Below are 14025 nucleotides of genomic sequence, written 5' to 3'. Positions count from 1 at the left end.
GCCAGCCGAACCCCACAGCAAAGGCTCCTCGGTGCGTCCGCTGCATCCCCGTGCGCTGAGCAGCGGGGAACGACCGTGGCAGCGGGGCAGGTGTGCGGGCAGGTCCCGGTGCAGGACGCCATCCCGTGCATGTCCCCGGGCTGGGGAGCGGGGGACACGAGCCGCGTCTGCAGCGATTCCGCTCCGTCCTAGTGCGGGACGTGGCGGGGACAGAGCCGCAGCCGCGGGGACAGAGGCTCCGTGCTGGCCCCGCCGCCGCTGTGCGAGTGACGCAGCCGCGAAGGCTCGGCGACCACAGCACCGGCCCAGTGCAGTTAAAAACCCAGCGATAAACCAGTTCTCACCGACAGCTGCCGGGAACAGAGCCGCTTTCAGCGCTTCCGTATAAGTACACGGCTCGCAGGGAGCACGTTTGACAATCTCTTAGTCATGCATGCAAGTAGAAACAGGGTCTTCAGAGCCTCGTGAGAAGCCCACAAAAAAACTCAAAAAACTAAAACAAAAAAAAAACACCCAACAAAGTAAAAAGACTCTAACTTGTGCTTTCAAAGACTGTTTCCGAGGATCCAAAATAGCCTGAAGCATGGTTCAGAAATAAGCTGAAGTTAGAAAGAGTTCTAAAATAGTTGCAATTTGTTTGTCAAATTGATTTCCTCTGAAGCAATCCAACCAGCTAAGAAATTTGCAAACATCCGTTTTATAATAGATTTGTCATGAAGGCAGTAATAGTAATGTAGCATAAGAGTTTAAGAGTTGTATTTAATTTCAGCAGTGCACCATTAGAGTTACTGGGTTAATTCTGTTTGTGCCATGGCACTGCCAGTGAAATGGGTAATTGCTGTGTTTATTACAGTGCCTAAGTCATGCAGTCACAGCAAAGCTTGCATTAAGATGAAAGTACCATAAATGAAGATAAGAAAGCAGAAAGTGTTCTTGAAGAGTCTAGAATATGTCACACCACGTAGCTGGCACACTGAAGTACCTACTAAAAACATGTAAATCCTGCTTGCTTGAAGTTCCATCTGGCTTTTTAGCACTTTGAGCTGTGGATATTTTCGACAAAAGCAGTACAAAATCTACTTTCTCCCACTAAGTTCCACCATCTCTGCAGGGTTCCAGATCATACTGTTTCTTGACTATAACATGATTTCAAATACATCTCTCAAATAAAAATACAACATGTGGACAGGATTGGTTTTGTTGAGAAGTGCTCTTTGTGCAGTATGAAAAGCAGGCAGCATTCCAAACATACCAAATGAGCCACAGAGTAAATTTAAATGATGTCCACAATTAAGATGCTTCAGGTTATTATAGCACATGGTGCCAACAAGAAAATGACAGTGGTTATGTTTGTCTCCTTAGCTGTTTTTGTCTTTATTGATGCTCTGCAGGTTTTGCTCTACTCTCCCTTTAAGTTTTGAAAACCAAGTAAATACCAAAAATGCTTCATGACATGCATGTTATTGTAGTTCTTGGTTATCTGTTTATATAATGCCATAGAAACATGAATGGCACTTGGAGAAGGGTATAATTGACAGGACTCCACCCTGAGGACTTTGGAATTTTACTTAGATACACCACAACTGAGAAGGACAAACAAAGGTGGAGAAGGGGGAATGGGTAGGCTGAAGGTCACAACAGTACAGGATCAAGAACTATTATTATTCCTAATGTATACACCTGGTCTTTGGGATAATTAAAAAATAGCAATTAAAGGTGTTAGCTTCGTAACTCCCATTCTTAGTTACTTCTTCTCTGGCTTACCCTGATTATCTATCCATTACAAAGCTGTCTCTTTTCAGCCTTTAGAAGTTGTCATGGAAAGAACTCTTTCCACTTGATCAGCGACCATTTGGCACAGCAGTGATGCACAGCCCCCGGTGATCAGAGCCACAGGTGTTTTAGGGAGCCAGCCTTGTGGAAAAAGCTCAGCTCCCTCAGGAATGCTGATTTCAGCTCAGGTTTGTCATGGGTTGATGATGTTTGGAGAGAAGACATGGCAGCCTGTCCTCAGCAGGGAACCAAGGTGGGGACAAGCACATAGCATTATGAGCTGCACAGCTGGAAGCTCAGAGTGTCTGAGCCTTCTCCAACTCGTTTTTTATTTAATATAGGTATTTTTAAAAAATCTGATCTCCTCCCCCTATGCTAAAATCTCTGCACCACCTTCTCACACAAGGCAATCCTCAATGCAGTGGGAAATCTCTGGATTCCATTCAGACACTGCTTCCCACAGCTGCATCAGTGTCACCCAGCATGAGCTCCAGGCCAACTCTGTGTCTACACAGAGGGAAAGTGCGTGATTGTGCACTACGTGGCATCAATTATCAGTGACCTGGATGAAAATATGAGTGTGACATCAAGAATGACAACAGAACAGATTCTGAAAGGGCTCCAGTCCCAAAGCCTAGCCTCTTCCCACAGCAGCTCTCTTTCAATGACTCAGGTTAGCTTGCATCACATCTCAAGTAGCAGCAAGAGAATGCTAAATCACCTTCTAGAAAGTCTTTAAAAAATGGAAATATCACTTCACTGTCAGAGTCTCCAAACAGTCTGTGTAACACACAGGAGAAGTGATAAGCTGTCATTCAACTGTTCTCCTTGGGCTGCATCATGGTGGGGAGAACTCTTGCCTAAGAGCTGATTAAAGACCAGTTTCCCTCACTCTGACCAGTATTATCTCTTAGAAAAGCAGAAGGAAATATTTGGTAGGGGCCACTGACTTTTATTAGAGACAAAAAAAAAAAAAAAAAAAAAAGAAAAAGATTTTCCCCCTTTTTCTCTGTGAAAAAGAGAGCTTTCCTGTGTTACAGCCACTGCTGGGAAGTATTTCACTGCCAGCTTTGACGCTCCATTCCAAAGCAGAGGCTCTTCCACGAAGCCTGGATCTCTCCAATGTGTTTGCTGTGATATCCAGTGCTTTGTTTGTCATAGGTGGTTTTTTCTTTCATATGTAGCTCATATTCAAATTATCTTGCATATGGCTCCAGAATCCTTAATTTCCCCACTTTTAAAATCGTGATTTGTAATATACCAGACTCCACAGGCCACCAGGAATCTTAGCAAAGGAGATGTCAGAAAGAGTATCTTGTGGTTTCTCTAGAGGTTTTTAAATGCTGCAAAAGACAGAATGATCTAAAAGTACTCACTTCAAAAAGGATGTTATGGTACATTCAGAGGTACAATAAAAGAGATTATTTACAAAGCAGATTTTGTAAGAAGGTTTATTTTAATTAAGTGATTTTATGATGAAACATGGTCTTAAACAAAATAGAGATCAGTATGAAAATAAAATTATACACAGAAAATTATTTTCCCCAAATGTTTTTCAGTAACAGGGAATACAACACAACAGTCCTGTATTCAAATTATGTAAATCTGTGAGCAGTCAAACATTATAGTACATTCCTTGAAGCCAGGCACAATGACACATATTGTGTGCCCTTGTAACATACTCAACACATTTTCTATCTGTTCTCTCTGCCTCAAAGAAAAAAAAATCATGAAATGTAATGCAGTGTAAATGGGGAAAAGGGGGGGAAACCATCTTAATGCTTGAAGCATGTATTCCCCATTTAGTGTTTTGTGAAAGTCATGTACCAAATTCAGATGAAACTGAAACTGGCTTGTAGAAAGATAGAAAAACTTGAAATTGTATTTGATATACAGTCTTGTGAACACTTAACTGAAAAGTATGGAAAGGATTAAAAAATACACTGTGTTCTACTTAAAGCTTAGAAATAAATATGCACTCCGTATTCTCAGTGCCTGAAATTCTTTAAAAACAAAGAACTTGGTATAAAATTATATCAAGTAATTGTCAAAAATGAGGAAGATGCACCTATAATCCTGTTAGATTCTGGATGCCTGCATCCCCACTACAAAAACTTGTAAAACTACACACTTTCAAACATGCTGAATAACCCCAACTGTAACCTAGCAAGGGCAGGAACATCGACTGACTTGGGGGGTAGCAGTATTCCACACCACATCCCTCATTACCTTCTTTTCCTCTAAAGATCTCCCTTTCTATACTGTACCAGCCCTTACAAGTACAAATGCTCAGTCAATTATTCAAAAAGCAGCCTTGCTGATCAGGATTCATGGATGCCCTCAAGGCTATGCCATTCCCAGGAAAAACAGCGTGCAAAGAAAAAGCATCCTCCAAATCAAATCCTCCAATCAAAATGTGATTGATGTAGTTAGTATTATCATAATTCTCCACCTCCCTGCAATGCTGATAATAAACAACAGTCTCCTGAGTGTTGCAGACTCATTGCAGAAAAATGTCCTGCTGTGTGGAACTATTGAACCAGTATGGTTCAACATGGGAGCTGTCTTCTCATTTAGGACTTCAAGTTTATATAAAACTCCTACCATCTCAGTAACCATGTTGAAGAAGAAAACTCACAAGGAATTCTTATTTTGACTCTCATATTAACTCATTCAATAGTCTTGTCTTTTATGTAAAAAAACAGGTCAACCTTTAGGTACAGAAACCCATCATGAAACCCTCCCATCCTCTTACACAGTATTTTTTGGGATAATGTCATTAGAGTGTGAATGGAATCAAGACTTGCATCAGCTTGGCTAAAGCTAACCTAGGTCATTGAGAATATTCTAATTACCCTAAGTAAGCTTTGGAAATGCCACATCAATCCTTGTCTTTGTGGAAATGCATGGTTCTTATACAAATATAATGTATATCAAGTATATTTAAAAAAACCAAAAAGCTGCATTTTGACATGTCTAAACATGAGATTTGGCCCATCACATTGAAAAGGAAAGTCACCATTGGTTGCGATGATTTAACCTTTTATCAGAAGTTGTATCCCTTGCCAAATACAGGTAGCAATAAATAGTCATTACTTGTACAAATAAAAAAAGGCTTCCAGACACCAGCCTTATTTTATTTAGAAGCCTTAGTTTTCCTGAAAATAGCACAAATAAAAAAACAAACCACCCAGTCCCAATAAACCAAAACAAAAAAGCTAAACCACATAGAAGTAAATTTTCTGACTGTGTACTTAGATTTTCAAAAGCTAATAATCAGTTAAAGCACATCTTGCAGTTGCAGTAACACCAGTGTATTTCAGGATGAACAGTCATTTTTTCCTAGGTGCATTATCACAGCCTAATTTTCAAGCAGGAAGTATCCTGTTTTATATCCCAGGGGTCATCACAGTTCACTGTCCTGCTCCCTGTCCTGGAAGTGATGTTCTTTTTCTGTCCCTACTCTAAGACTTGTCTTCACTCCAGCACTTCTCCGTGGCTGTTATCTTGTGTGCTGTGTGGAACTGCCTTGTCTTATCATTACAGCACCTACAATTACATTCCTTCTTAGAATTATTTATGAGGCTTCAGAGATATATTTTCGTACTCATACAGTAATCTACTTTAAAATTAGTGAGCTCCAACGTCTGACTGCAGTCAGCATGGCAATCAAATATGATGTCTCAGCAAAATCCCCTTTTATTGACCTTATACTGCTGGATGGGCATTTCTAACTATGAAAAATGTAATCCTCGTTTAAAATGAAAGATATTGAATAGTCAATGGAGTGTGTCATGAGCTGCTTGTATTGCAATTAGCAGGCATCACAGATAGAACCAGCTTTTGGGAAGAATCCAGTTCAAGGGCTGCAGGAGAAAGCCTCAAGCTGTGGAAGGCACAGTCCTCACTACAGTAACAAATCTCCTACTGCTGTGATTCCTGGATCAGCGTCCCCTGCCCCACTGCAAAGGCTCTGCACCCACCTGGCCAACAGCCTGGGGCAGCCCATGGGGACCACAAATTCTGGCAATATAAAACATTGCAAGCAAAATCCCCTGCCTCAATTATTTCACAAAACCAAAACTGAAAGACATTTTACCCTTGGATACCTAATCAACTATTTAAAAAAAACCAAACCTTTATGACTATTTTTCTTAAACCACTCAGTCTTGGTATCAGTGTAACAGTGATCCTGTTGACTCTGGACTGAGGGACTGCTTTTGAAAGCAAACCCAAAGCCAGACTCTTACTTACTGATAATACAGCTACAGTCAGTGTAGGTGGTCAGCAATTGTCTCTGGGTGATTGTAGGATTATGTGCAATCAAAAGGGACAGGATGGACGGCTTTGGAAGGCAGCCCAGAATAAGGGAGACCAGAGTCCTGTGGAGTTCTGTAGGTCAATACATTTAAAAGCTAATTGATGTCAGCACAAAAGTATGTTAAATTAGTTGAATAATATACCTCCTGAGTGCTTAACAAAAGCCTCAAAGTAGGCAAGGATTTTTCTAATATGGGCTGAATGAGAATCTCCAATTTCTGAAAACAAGAAACAACTGAAACCCAAAAGATAAAGTTCTGTTATTCTGAAGTTTTTTAACAGGCAAAAGGATTGAGAGCAGCATAGCTCACCTCTCTTTCATATCCATCATAGCTTTGAGAAATTTGTCAGAATTCATCTCTAGTTAAAATTTTAGTATAATTATTCTGCAATGTAATCTGAAAGGAAATGTTCAAATCTTGAATGATTGATTTAGAAAGGAGCTAATCAACGACAGTAGCAACTATTTCACATAGCCCTCAGGAGGTATTTTTAAATGCATTTTGAATACATACAGATACTTCAATGGATTGTAACCATTCCAACAGTCTTTGACCGTCATCCTTTTACCGACAATCAGGAGGAACCTTTCTAAACAGTGGCCAGAAGGTCAGTCATACAACACAGAATTATCAAATACTCATGATTTTACCTTAAAATACCTACAGCATAATATGGCTCTGAGCAAAGCTTATGAAGTAAAGTCCTACAGGGAAAAAAATAGTAAAAATACTGAACGTGTTTAAATAAAAAATATTTCATAGCAATGAACATCCTAAATAGTAGTAGCCTAGTGCCAAAATTCAGTCAGTCTAAAGCTGAACAGAAGCACTATAAAGTTTATGGTCTGTCTGACAGGCAAAGATATGCAAAATATAAACCATCTTTCATTGTGAAAATTCTGTGTTTGGAGGGTCAGCATTGTAATTCTGCATACTGCTAACAAAAGTGGGTTATACTGCCTTTACAGTAAAGTTATTCTTTTCCTCTGCTATTTACCTAACATATATTTAGTTTCCCAGCAAACAAATTCAAATTTAATTTCAAATTCAACCTCCCAAATTCTTTTTTTATTGTAAAATATTTAGGCCAAAGGGTGGACTAGTCCAACAGCAGCCACTGTAGTTGCACTAACAAAATTGTAGAAAATTTTTTAATTAAACTGATGAGCCAGTCAACCCATAGCATTTCTGCAGTTCTGTTTTATAGCACATAATTGAGCCAACATGCAAACAGTTTAAGAAGCCAGCTTTGAGTAATTCTTCTGAAATTTTGCTAGCAGTTCAATTGCTTGCCCAGAGAGAAAAGGATGAGAAGGGGAAATAGCAGTAGATGAAAGCTACACCTGCAATCTTATGACTGGAGATCAACCATCTGCTTAATTCCCATTAGTGCTAACAGGGATATATTAACCCTCCACGTAAAATAAGTGGCAAGAAAAACAACACTATTAGTATAATTTAATGCAAGTAAGTTTCATTCACTGAAAAGAAGTAACTTGCTTTATGCTATGGGAAGTGAACTTCCACTGGCCATTCAAACACAGCTGCTGAAGATTCCCCTGATGTGAACAGGGATTCCCTCAGTCCAGAGACAGTGTGCTTCAAGCAGCTCCATAAACTCTGCTGCTACCACTGCAGAAACGCAGTAAACATCTGCAATTAATACTGCTGAGATTACATTTAACAACGAGATGATACCATTGCAAATGCTTCAAAAGGAATTCTTTCTTAAACTTTTCTTAAATTTTTCTTGAACTTTTTTTTAAATGATTAAAAATACACAAGAAACCACAAACCTCTTCTCTTTCCTATAATTCTAAACTGAGCAAACTACCAGTCCGGTGCTCTGCCAGTCCAGTTCCTAAAGAAGCTTTGTGTGATGTCCTGCCAGGATGCTGCTGCCTAGATTTTAAGTTTCCCCGAAGATTACAGATATCCCCTGCCCCTGTGTGACCCAGGGTTAACTGCTGCCATGTGGAGTTCATGTGGTGCCCATAAGCAGGCCTGTGAATGAACGCAGAAGAGTTCATCCCACATACTCTCTAAGCCATGTTAACACTTTTCATGGTGGAGTCAGTACAAGGATAATGATGTTTAAAAGCAAAAGCAGGCAAATATTTGATGAATACCAAGGGAAAACAACAGGCAGGGAGGGGGTGAGGAAAAAGGTCTGGATTGAAAGGCTTTCCTGTTGTGCCCTGCCAGGTGCTGCTGGCAGTGTGACAGAGGTGGCAGATGGCTGTGCCGTACCTGCTGTGGCCAAAGGCATCGCTCCCCTCACAGCTGCTGGCCTGCAGGCTCTGAATGGGTGACTGTTTGCTACAGCAGGTGCCACACTGCACAACTTCACTGATTCCAAGTTTTTGTGGTGTATTTAGGAGTGTTCTGGCTTTAATGACTGCCAGCAGCACCAGGTGAACAAACACACGTCTGGCTGGATGGGGGAGAGGGGCCCTGGCCCTGGCATGTGCAGGACAGAGGCCACTCTGCTGCCAGCCTGCCCAGGTTGCAGTGACCTGGGAACTGCTTTTTGGCTGGTGATGTGTGGCTCCAATCCCAGCAGAGCAGGAAATATGGGCACCTCACTTAAATTCCTGCAGGGACATTCCCTGCCAGCCTCTGTGTGATGGAGATGGTGCAGGTTAAGTTAGTATGAGTTGCCATTGGCTGAAGGGACTCTTCTACTTTTTTCCTTCCTGAATGCAAAGCTCCTTAGCACCATCTGGAAAAGCTCTGAGGAGGAGATACACAGCTTTGGAAAGGCTCCCCGGCCTTTCTCTGGGAGGATCCTCATCCCTGCTACACTGTGTCTGTCATAAGCAATAGTCATAAGCAATAGCTTCGTGGTTGCCTGCTGCAGTCAGCTGCAGGCCACGGAAACTGGCTTTCCCTTGGGACACGTTTAACAGGAATGGCTTCAAAAACCAAAGGGAGAACATTCCAAGCAGTTACCGGGCGATGTGGGTATCTGACTAGGCTCAGGCTTCCTCTCCTGTACTCCCTCCTTGCTAATCCCTTCAGAGCAGCAGCATCACTTACACCATCACAAAGGGCCAAGTGCTTGAGGCAGCACAGGGAGCTGTACCCAGCTGACACCTCAACCTTCACTCAGCACTTCCCTGGAGTCCCCCAGGGGATGTTGGCAGCAGAGGAGGAAGCAGCAACTTATCCTTAGTCTCTCTTGGCTTTAGTGCTACAAAGGCTCTGGATTGATTTTTTTTTTATATTTATCTATTTTCTAACTGACAGCTGCCCCACTGGTGACCCTGTCACATCTTTACAGAATACCAGATTATCATGGCTGATTTGAATTATTTTTACATGCATAAATACAGAACAAATGGGTGCAGCAGATATATTTAAATAAAAATTGACAAGATGCGTTTATTGTTTTAGTTTTGTACAAAAGCATAACTTAAAAGGCAAACTAGTATAAACTTACTTTGTGCCAAATATTTAAACTTTTCATTCCAAAGAGTATCTGGTTCAAAACTTGTAGATACAGTTTCCACCTGGGAAATCTCTTTTTTAAGACCACAGATAACACAGTATTGTAAAATGAAAATTCTGTAGTCCTTCGACCAATCAGAAGTTGCATTCTACTCCAAGTGCCAGAGTTTTAGCTACTCAGTGAATGGATCCTATGAAACATGAGCCATGCTGGAGTGACCTGCTGAAAAGTCGGTTTGCCTACTGCTCATTCATGTTCTGAAAAGAGATGTGCATTAGCACCTGTGACATGCAATCTTAGCAAAGACTGATAAATACACGTGTAGAAACAGGGCGATGTGTTTGGACTTTTCTTTGCTACTTCATACCAGCCAGAAGCAGCCTAAGAAAACCTAAGTTACTTAAGAGAGTCCCAGATGTCATGCAGAAGCTCAATTATTCTTGAAATAAAAGAATGCTTTCCCCCTGATTTTGCTTTTCCTTTGCACATGTGACATTTCCTCAGCAAGTCTGAAGGGTTTTCTCAGTCACCACCACAGCTGCAGCTGCCTTCTGCCTCAGAGGGTGGACTGGCAGTCTCTGCTGACGACATCTCCAGGGATGCTCGCCTCCGCTGGAAAAAACCTCCCACCATAACAAGCAGGACACCTCCCTCAGATGCCCCTTCAAGAGCCTCCAAAGCGAGAAGGTTACTTCAAAAGCTACTTTTCTCACAGAACAGGGCTTGCTGTGCTGTGGCGCTACAAGAAGGGCCAGCACAGAGCTGGGTTCGTGTTCTTGTCATCCAGTATCCGAGCACAACTCCTGGAATTTTAAAATGTGGTGGATGCAGTGCGTGACAGCAGCTGTGCAAGAAACAGGGCACAGCTGCACAAGTGTTCCACAAGACCATCTGGAGGAAAAGTACCAAAAAAAGAAGCGAGCAAGCCTTGTGTATTTCAGCAAAATTAAGCATAAAGAAATTGGTGTCCATGCAGTGTTTGATATGCCATAAAAACTGCTTCAAATAACATTTGATAAGAAAACTATTTATCAGTGAAAATGCAAGCTTGGACACTATGAACAGTTTACATCTTATAGGTGTTCACTGATACAGGACAGTGGCATTATGACCAGTGGCTCACCTTAAAGAAGTTATTCATGGTTTTCCAAATGAGCTAGTGTTTTACAGTGCTGTACAAATAAAAAGTTGTGGGGAGCATATGAAATACCTGTATTAAACTCCACTGCATTAAGTTATCCAATGCATGAAAAATGACCCGGATGCATTTAAAATAAATGCATATTACAATATCACATATAGTATTATAAAATTATTACTTATGTGCACAGTCTTGATATCTATAGACATGGCACTGTGAAGAAAGCCTGGTTTCTAAGCATTTTTATAGATATTTGATAGTGATGCAATTTGCTATCAGTCAGATCATAATGTCCCTTCAACTTTGGTACATTCAGTGCAAAATATTTTCGGGAGTTTTTTACTCTTATAAAAATAAAAGGCATTTTTTCCCTGGAGAGTGCTTAAAGAATAAACACTAGCAGAATGTCTGTTCAAGCATGGAAAGTGACAAAACAGAAATAACACTTTTGTTTGCTTGTTTCCTGTTTACACTCTAAGAAACATAATATAATGAACCTATAAAAATAAACAGAAGTCACTGTGTTAGGGTTTTTTCCTGATACGCTGTGATAAATTGCTAGTTTCTTCTTAAAATAGTTTCCATGCAGTATAAAGCATAAAATCAGTCTTAATAAGTTATTAAGTTCATTGTAACAGCTCATATTTTGTCATACACACCACTGGCAAATGCATTTCCACAAACCTCCTCAATGCACAAGCCGTTGTTGTTACATCCTTTGTTGCTGACTTTCCTTCCAACTCATTTCTGCCCCAGGAACTTGAGCTCTATGGTGTTCCCCATGCAGGCACTCGTAGTCTTAGGTAAAGCAAGTGTTGGATATGCTGTTATAACATATGGCATAAAGTAATGTATGTACCTTCATGAATTTAAAAAAAAAAAATTATAAAAGTTCAGCTGTATACTTTTTTTGATAATTTACTGGGTAGGTAAGGGGCTGCATAATTTCACATTTTGACTTGAATTTTCTGTTCAACAACTCTGATGAAATCCAGTCCTTGGGTACATGTCAGTTTTGTGTAGCCAGATGGATCACAACATGACATCACATTTCTGGTTTGCTCAGAACATAAACTTAAGAAGTATAGCCATCCCAAAAACCCATGGATTGCAAGACTTGGCTTTCCCTGCACACCAAGCACACACTGTTGAGAATTCTGCCACTACCGCAATGATTTTTAATTGCTTCACAAGCTCCTTCGTGGAACCTCATTATTTGAATTGCACCATGAAACAGTTTTCCTCTAGGAAATCCAATACAAAAGTTCATTCATTCCTTGAGAAGACAGATCCACAAAAGTCCAATGAGCGGGGCACTGTGGTTTGTGTATCACTCAAGTCCAAAAGTACTTGTCTCTTCGACTGCTGTCAACAGTTTTTCATATAACATAGAGAATGATGGGTAAGGGGGAAGGTCCAGACGATTGAAACAAGTGTGAGCCCTGAGGGGAAAAAGAGAGAGGAGGTAAAGAAGTGTATTATTTGAAAAGTTCAAAAGAGAACACACTGACTGGTATGTGCTTGAATAGAGATGGGCTGATAGTATTTTTTTAGAAGACTTTGTTCTGTCAAATGATGTTTTCCAATTGAACAGGTAGTGAGGTTTAATCTACTTTCTTCTCATTAAAATAAGCCAGTAAGAAGCATTTATGGAGGTCTTTAGAAACATACTGACAGTCCAAAAGGCATGGGATAAATTTTATCCATCAAATGTGCACAAAAAAAAAAATTATTTGGCATGGTACAATTCAAACAGTCTGGTCTGAAATCTTGGCTTTAAATGTGTCTTCTGAGATGTAGCCTTTCTTTTCTGTATGGATGATACTTGAATATTGCATTTGTAATGATAAACAAGATACTTCCATACGTCTCAAGATCTACAGGAAACAATCCCACAGTGGTCAAAGACAGATAAATTACATGCTCTTCCTTCTACAATGTCCTTGGCATATGGCTGGTGTTCTTGAGGCATTACTGCTTGTGATGATACTCCCAATGGACATATCTGTCCTAGAGGCCAGTAGCTTTTGGAATTACACAAAACCATGCATGAACCTCTAGCAACCACCCTGCTTTCTTAAGAGGGCGACCATGCAACTTATTTCTCAGTTTCTGAAGTCCATTTACTTCCAGTTTGATGACACATTTGGAACTGCGTCTCAAAACCTCTTCCAGGGAATGAAAAGGGAGATAACAATGGTTTCTCTTCATAGTGGAATCATAGATATCATTGCCTGACCTCAGGGCATGCTAAGGATGGTACTTTCTAAAACACTGTGGTGGATGAGCCTGCTCTAATGAAATCAATAATGTAACTATTAATGTGATGGGTTCTTGAGGATGAAGTGATGCAAAGAGAAACTGGAAGAGGCATCTCTTCTGCTCTAAAGATTTGTAACAAAGCCTCACTTTAGATTGATTTTAGTATTTTGCCAGGTCTCTGTTTACAAATACTTCATTCTTTTGCAATAAAATACATCATTGATATATTTATTTATTTATTTGATTGAAAACCAAACTCCTCCTGCAGTGCCCTGCCCAGTATGATCTGTATTAAGTGTAAATGTGTAACATGTTAATGGAAGCAAGCTCTGTCTTTACAGCAAATGCAACTCCTCATTTAACCTAACCAGTCCCACAATCCAGCTGTCTACCACAGACCTGTACAGACTTCCTTTGAGCCAGGAAGTGCTGCCTTCCATGTGAGCAAATTCATTAACTGCCACTTTAAGTACCTCTCAGCTCCCAGCTATGGGAATGGAACATGGAGTGAAGTGGGTTAATCTCACTTGTTAAAAAACCCAAGAGTCTATTACAAACTGAAACTCATTGAAGCTGAAACACCCACTCAGTTACAGCCTTGTAGTGTCATAAAAATATCAGGCTGAAGATATGTATACACAGCACACAAGGTCACACTATTATTATAAACACAGTCCAAATACCAAATACGCTATCACTTTAAAAAAACACTGCTTTTAGCAGCCTCCTCAAATACAGTAGTACTCTTAGAAGAACGCTGCTGCTACATGCTGTAGTGTAGCAGAGATGGCATTTCTCTACTCTTTGTTCCAGAGGTCTGGCAAAATTTTTCTATCCAGCCATTCTCTCTTAAGGCTCCTGGAGGAAAGCTTTCTTTTTACTCCTCCTTTACCTCTCAAAAAAACCTTATAAAATAATATCTGTGACATAGTTTAAATTATTCCATTTCCTGCAGAGTACTTTAAAAAAATTGAAAATACTCTTTTGAAGACAAAGACCAATTTAAGCCCAGCAGCAAATGGAACTCAGTGATCCCTTGAATTCAGTGCAGAGTGTTGAAGAGTCTTAGGCAATTA

At 40.4% G+C, this 14025-nt stretch overlaps 1 protein-coding gene across 2 annotated transcripts in view; it reads right to left on the bottom strand.

Annotated features, from left to right (window-relative positions):
• Window positions 1-3210: 3210 nt before the first annotated feature.
• Window positions 3211-14025, bottom strand: part of HECW2 (HECT, C2 and WW domain containing E3 ubiquitin protein ligase 2) — a 148337-nt gene continuing 137522 nt past the window's right edge. For both annotated transcript variants that reach the window (XM_088058631.1, XM_014249487.2), the window contains one exon: window positions 3211-12129. In XM_088058631.1, the coding sequence (XP_087914757.1) occupies window positions 12018-12129 (112 nt within the window). In that variant the 3' untranslated portion in view covers window positions 3211-12017. The remainder of the gene's footprint in view (window positions 12130-14025) is intronic.

Source organism: Pseudopodoces humilis, chromosome 8, assembly GCF_049639895.1.
Source record: "Pseudopodoces humilis isolate 2021_Gansu_Grassland_sample_001 chromosome 8, ASM4963989v1, whole genome shotgun sequence".
Lineage (NCBI taxonomy): Eukaryota > Metazoa > Chordata > Aves > Passeriformes > Paridae > Pseudopodoces > Pseudopodoces humilis.
This window is presented reverse-complemented; position numbering and strand designations above follow the sequence as displayed.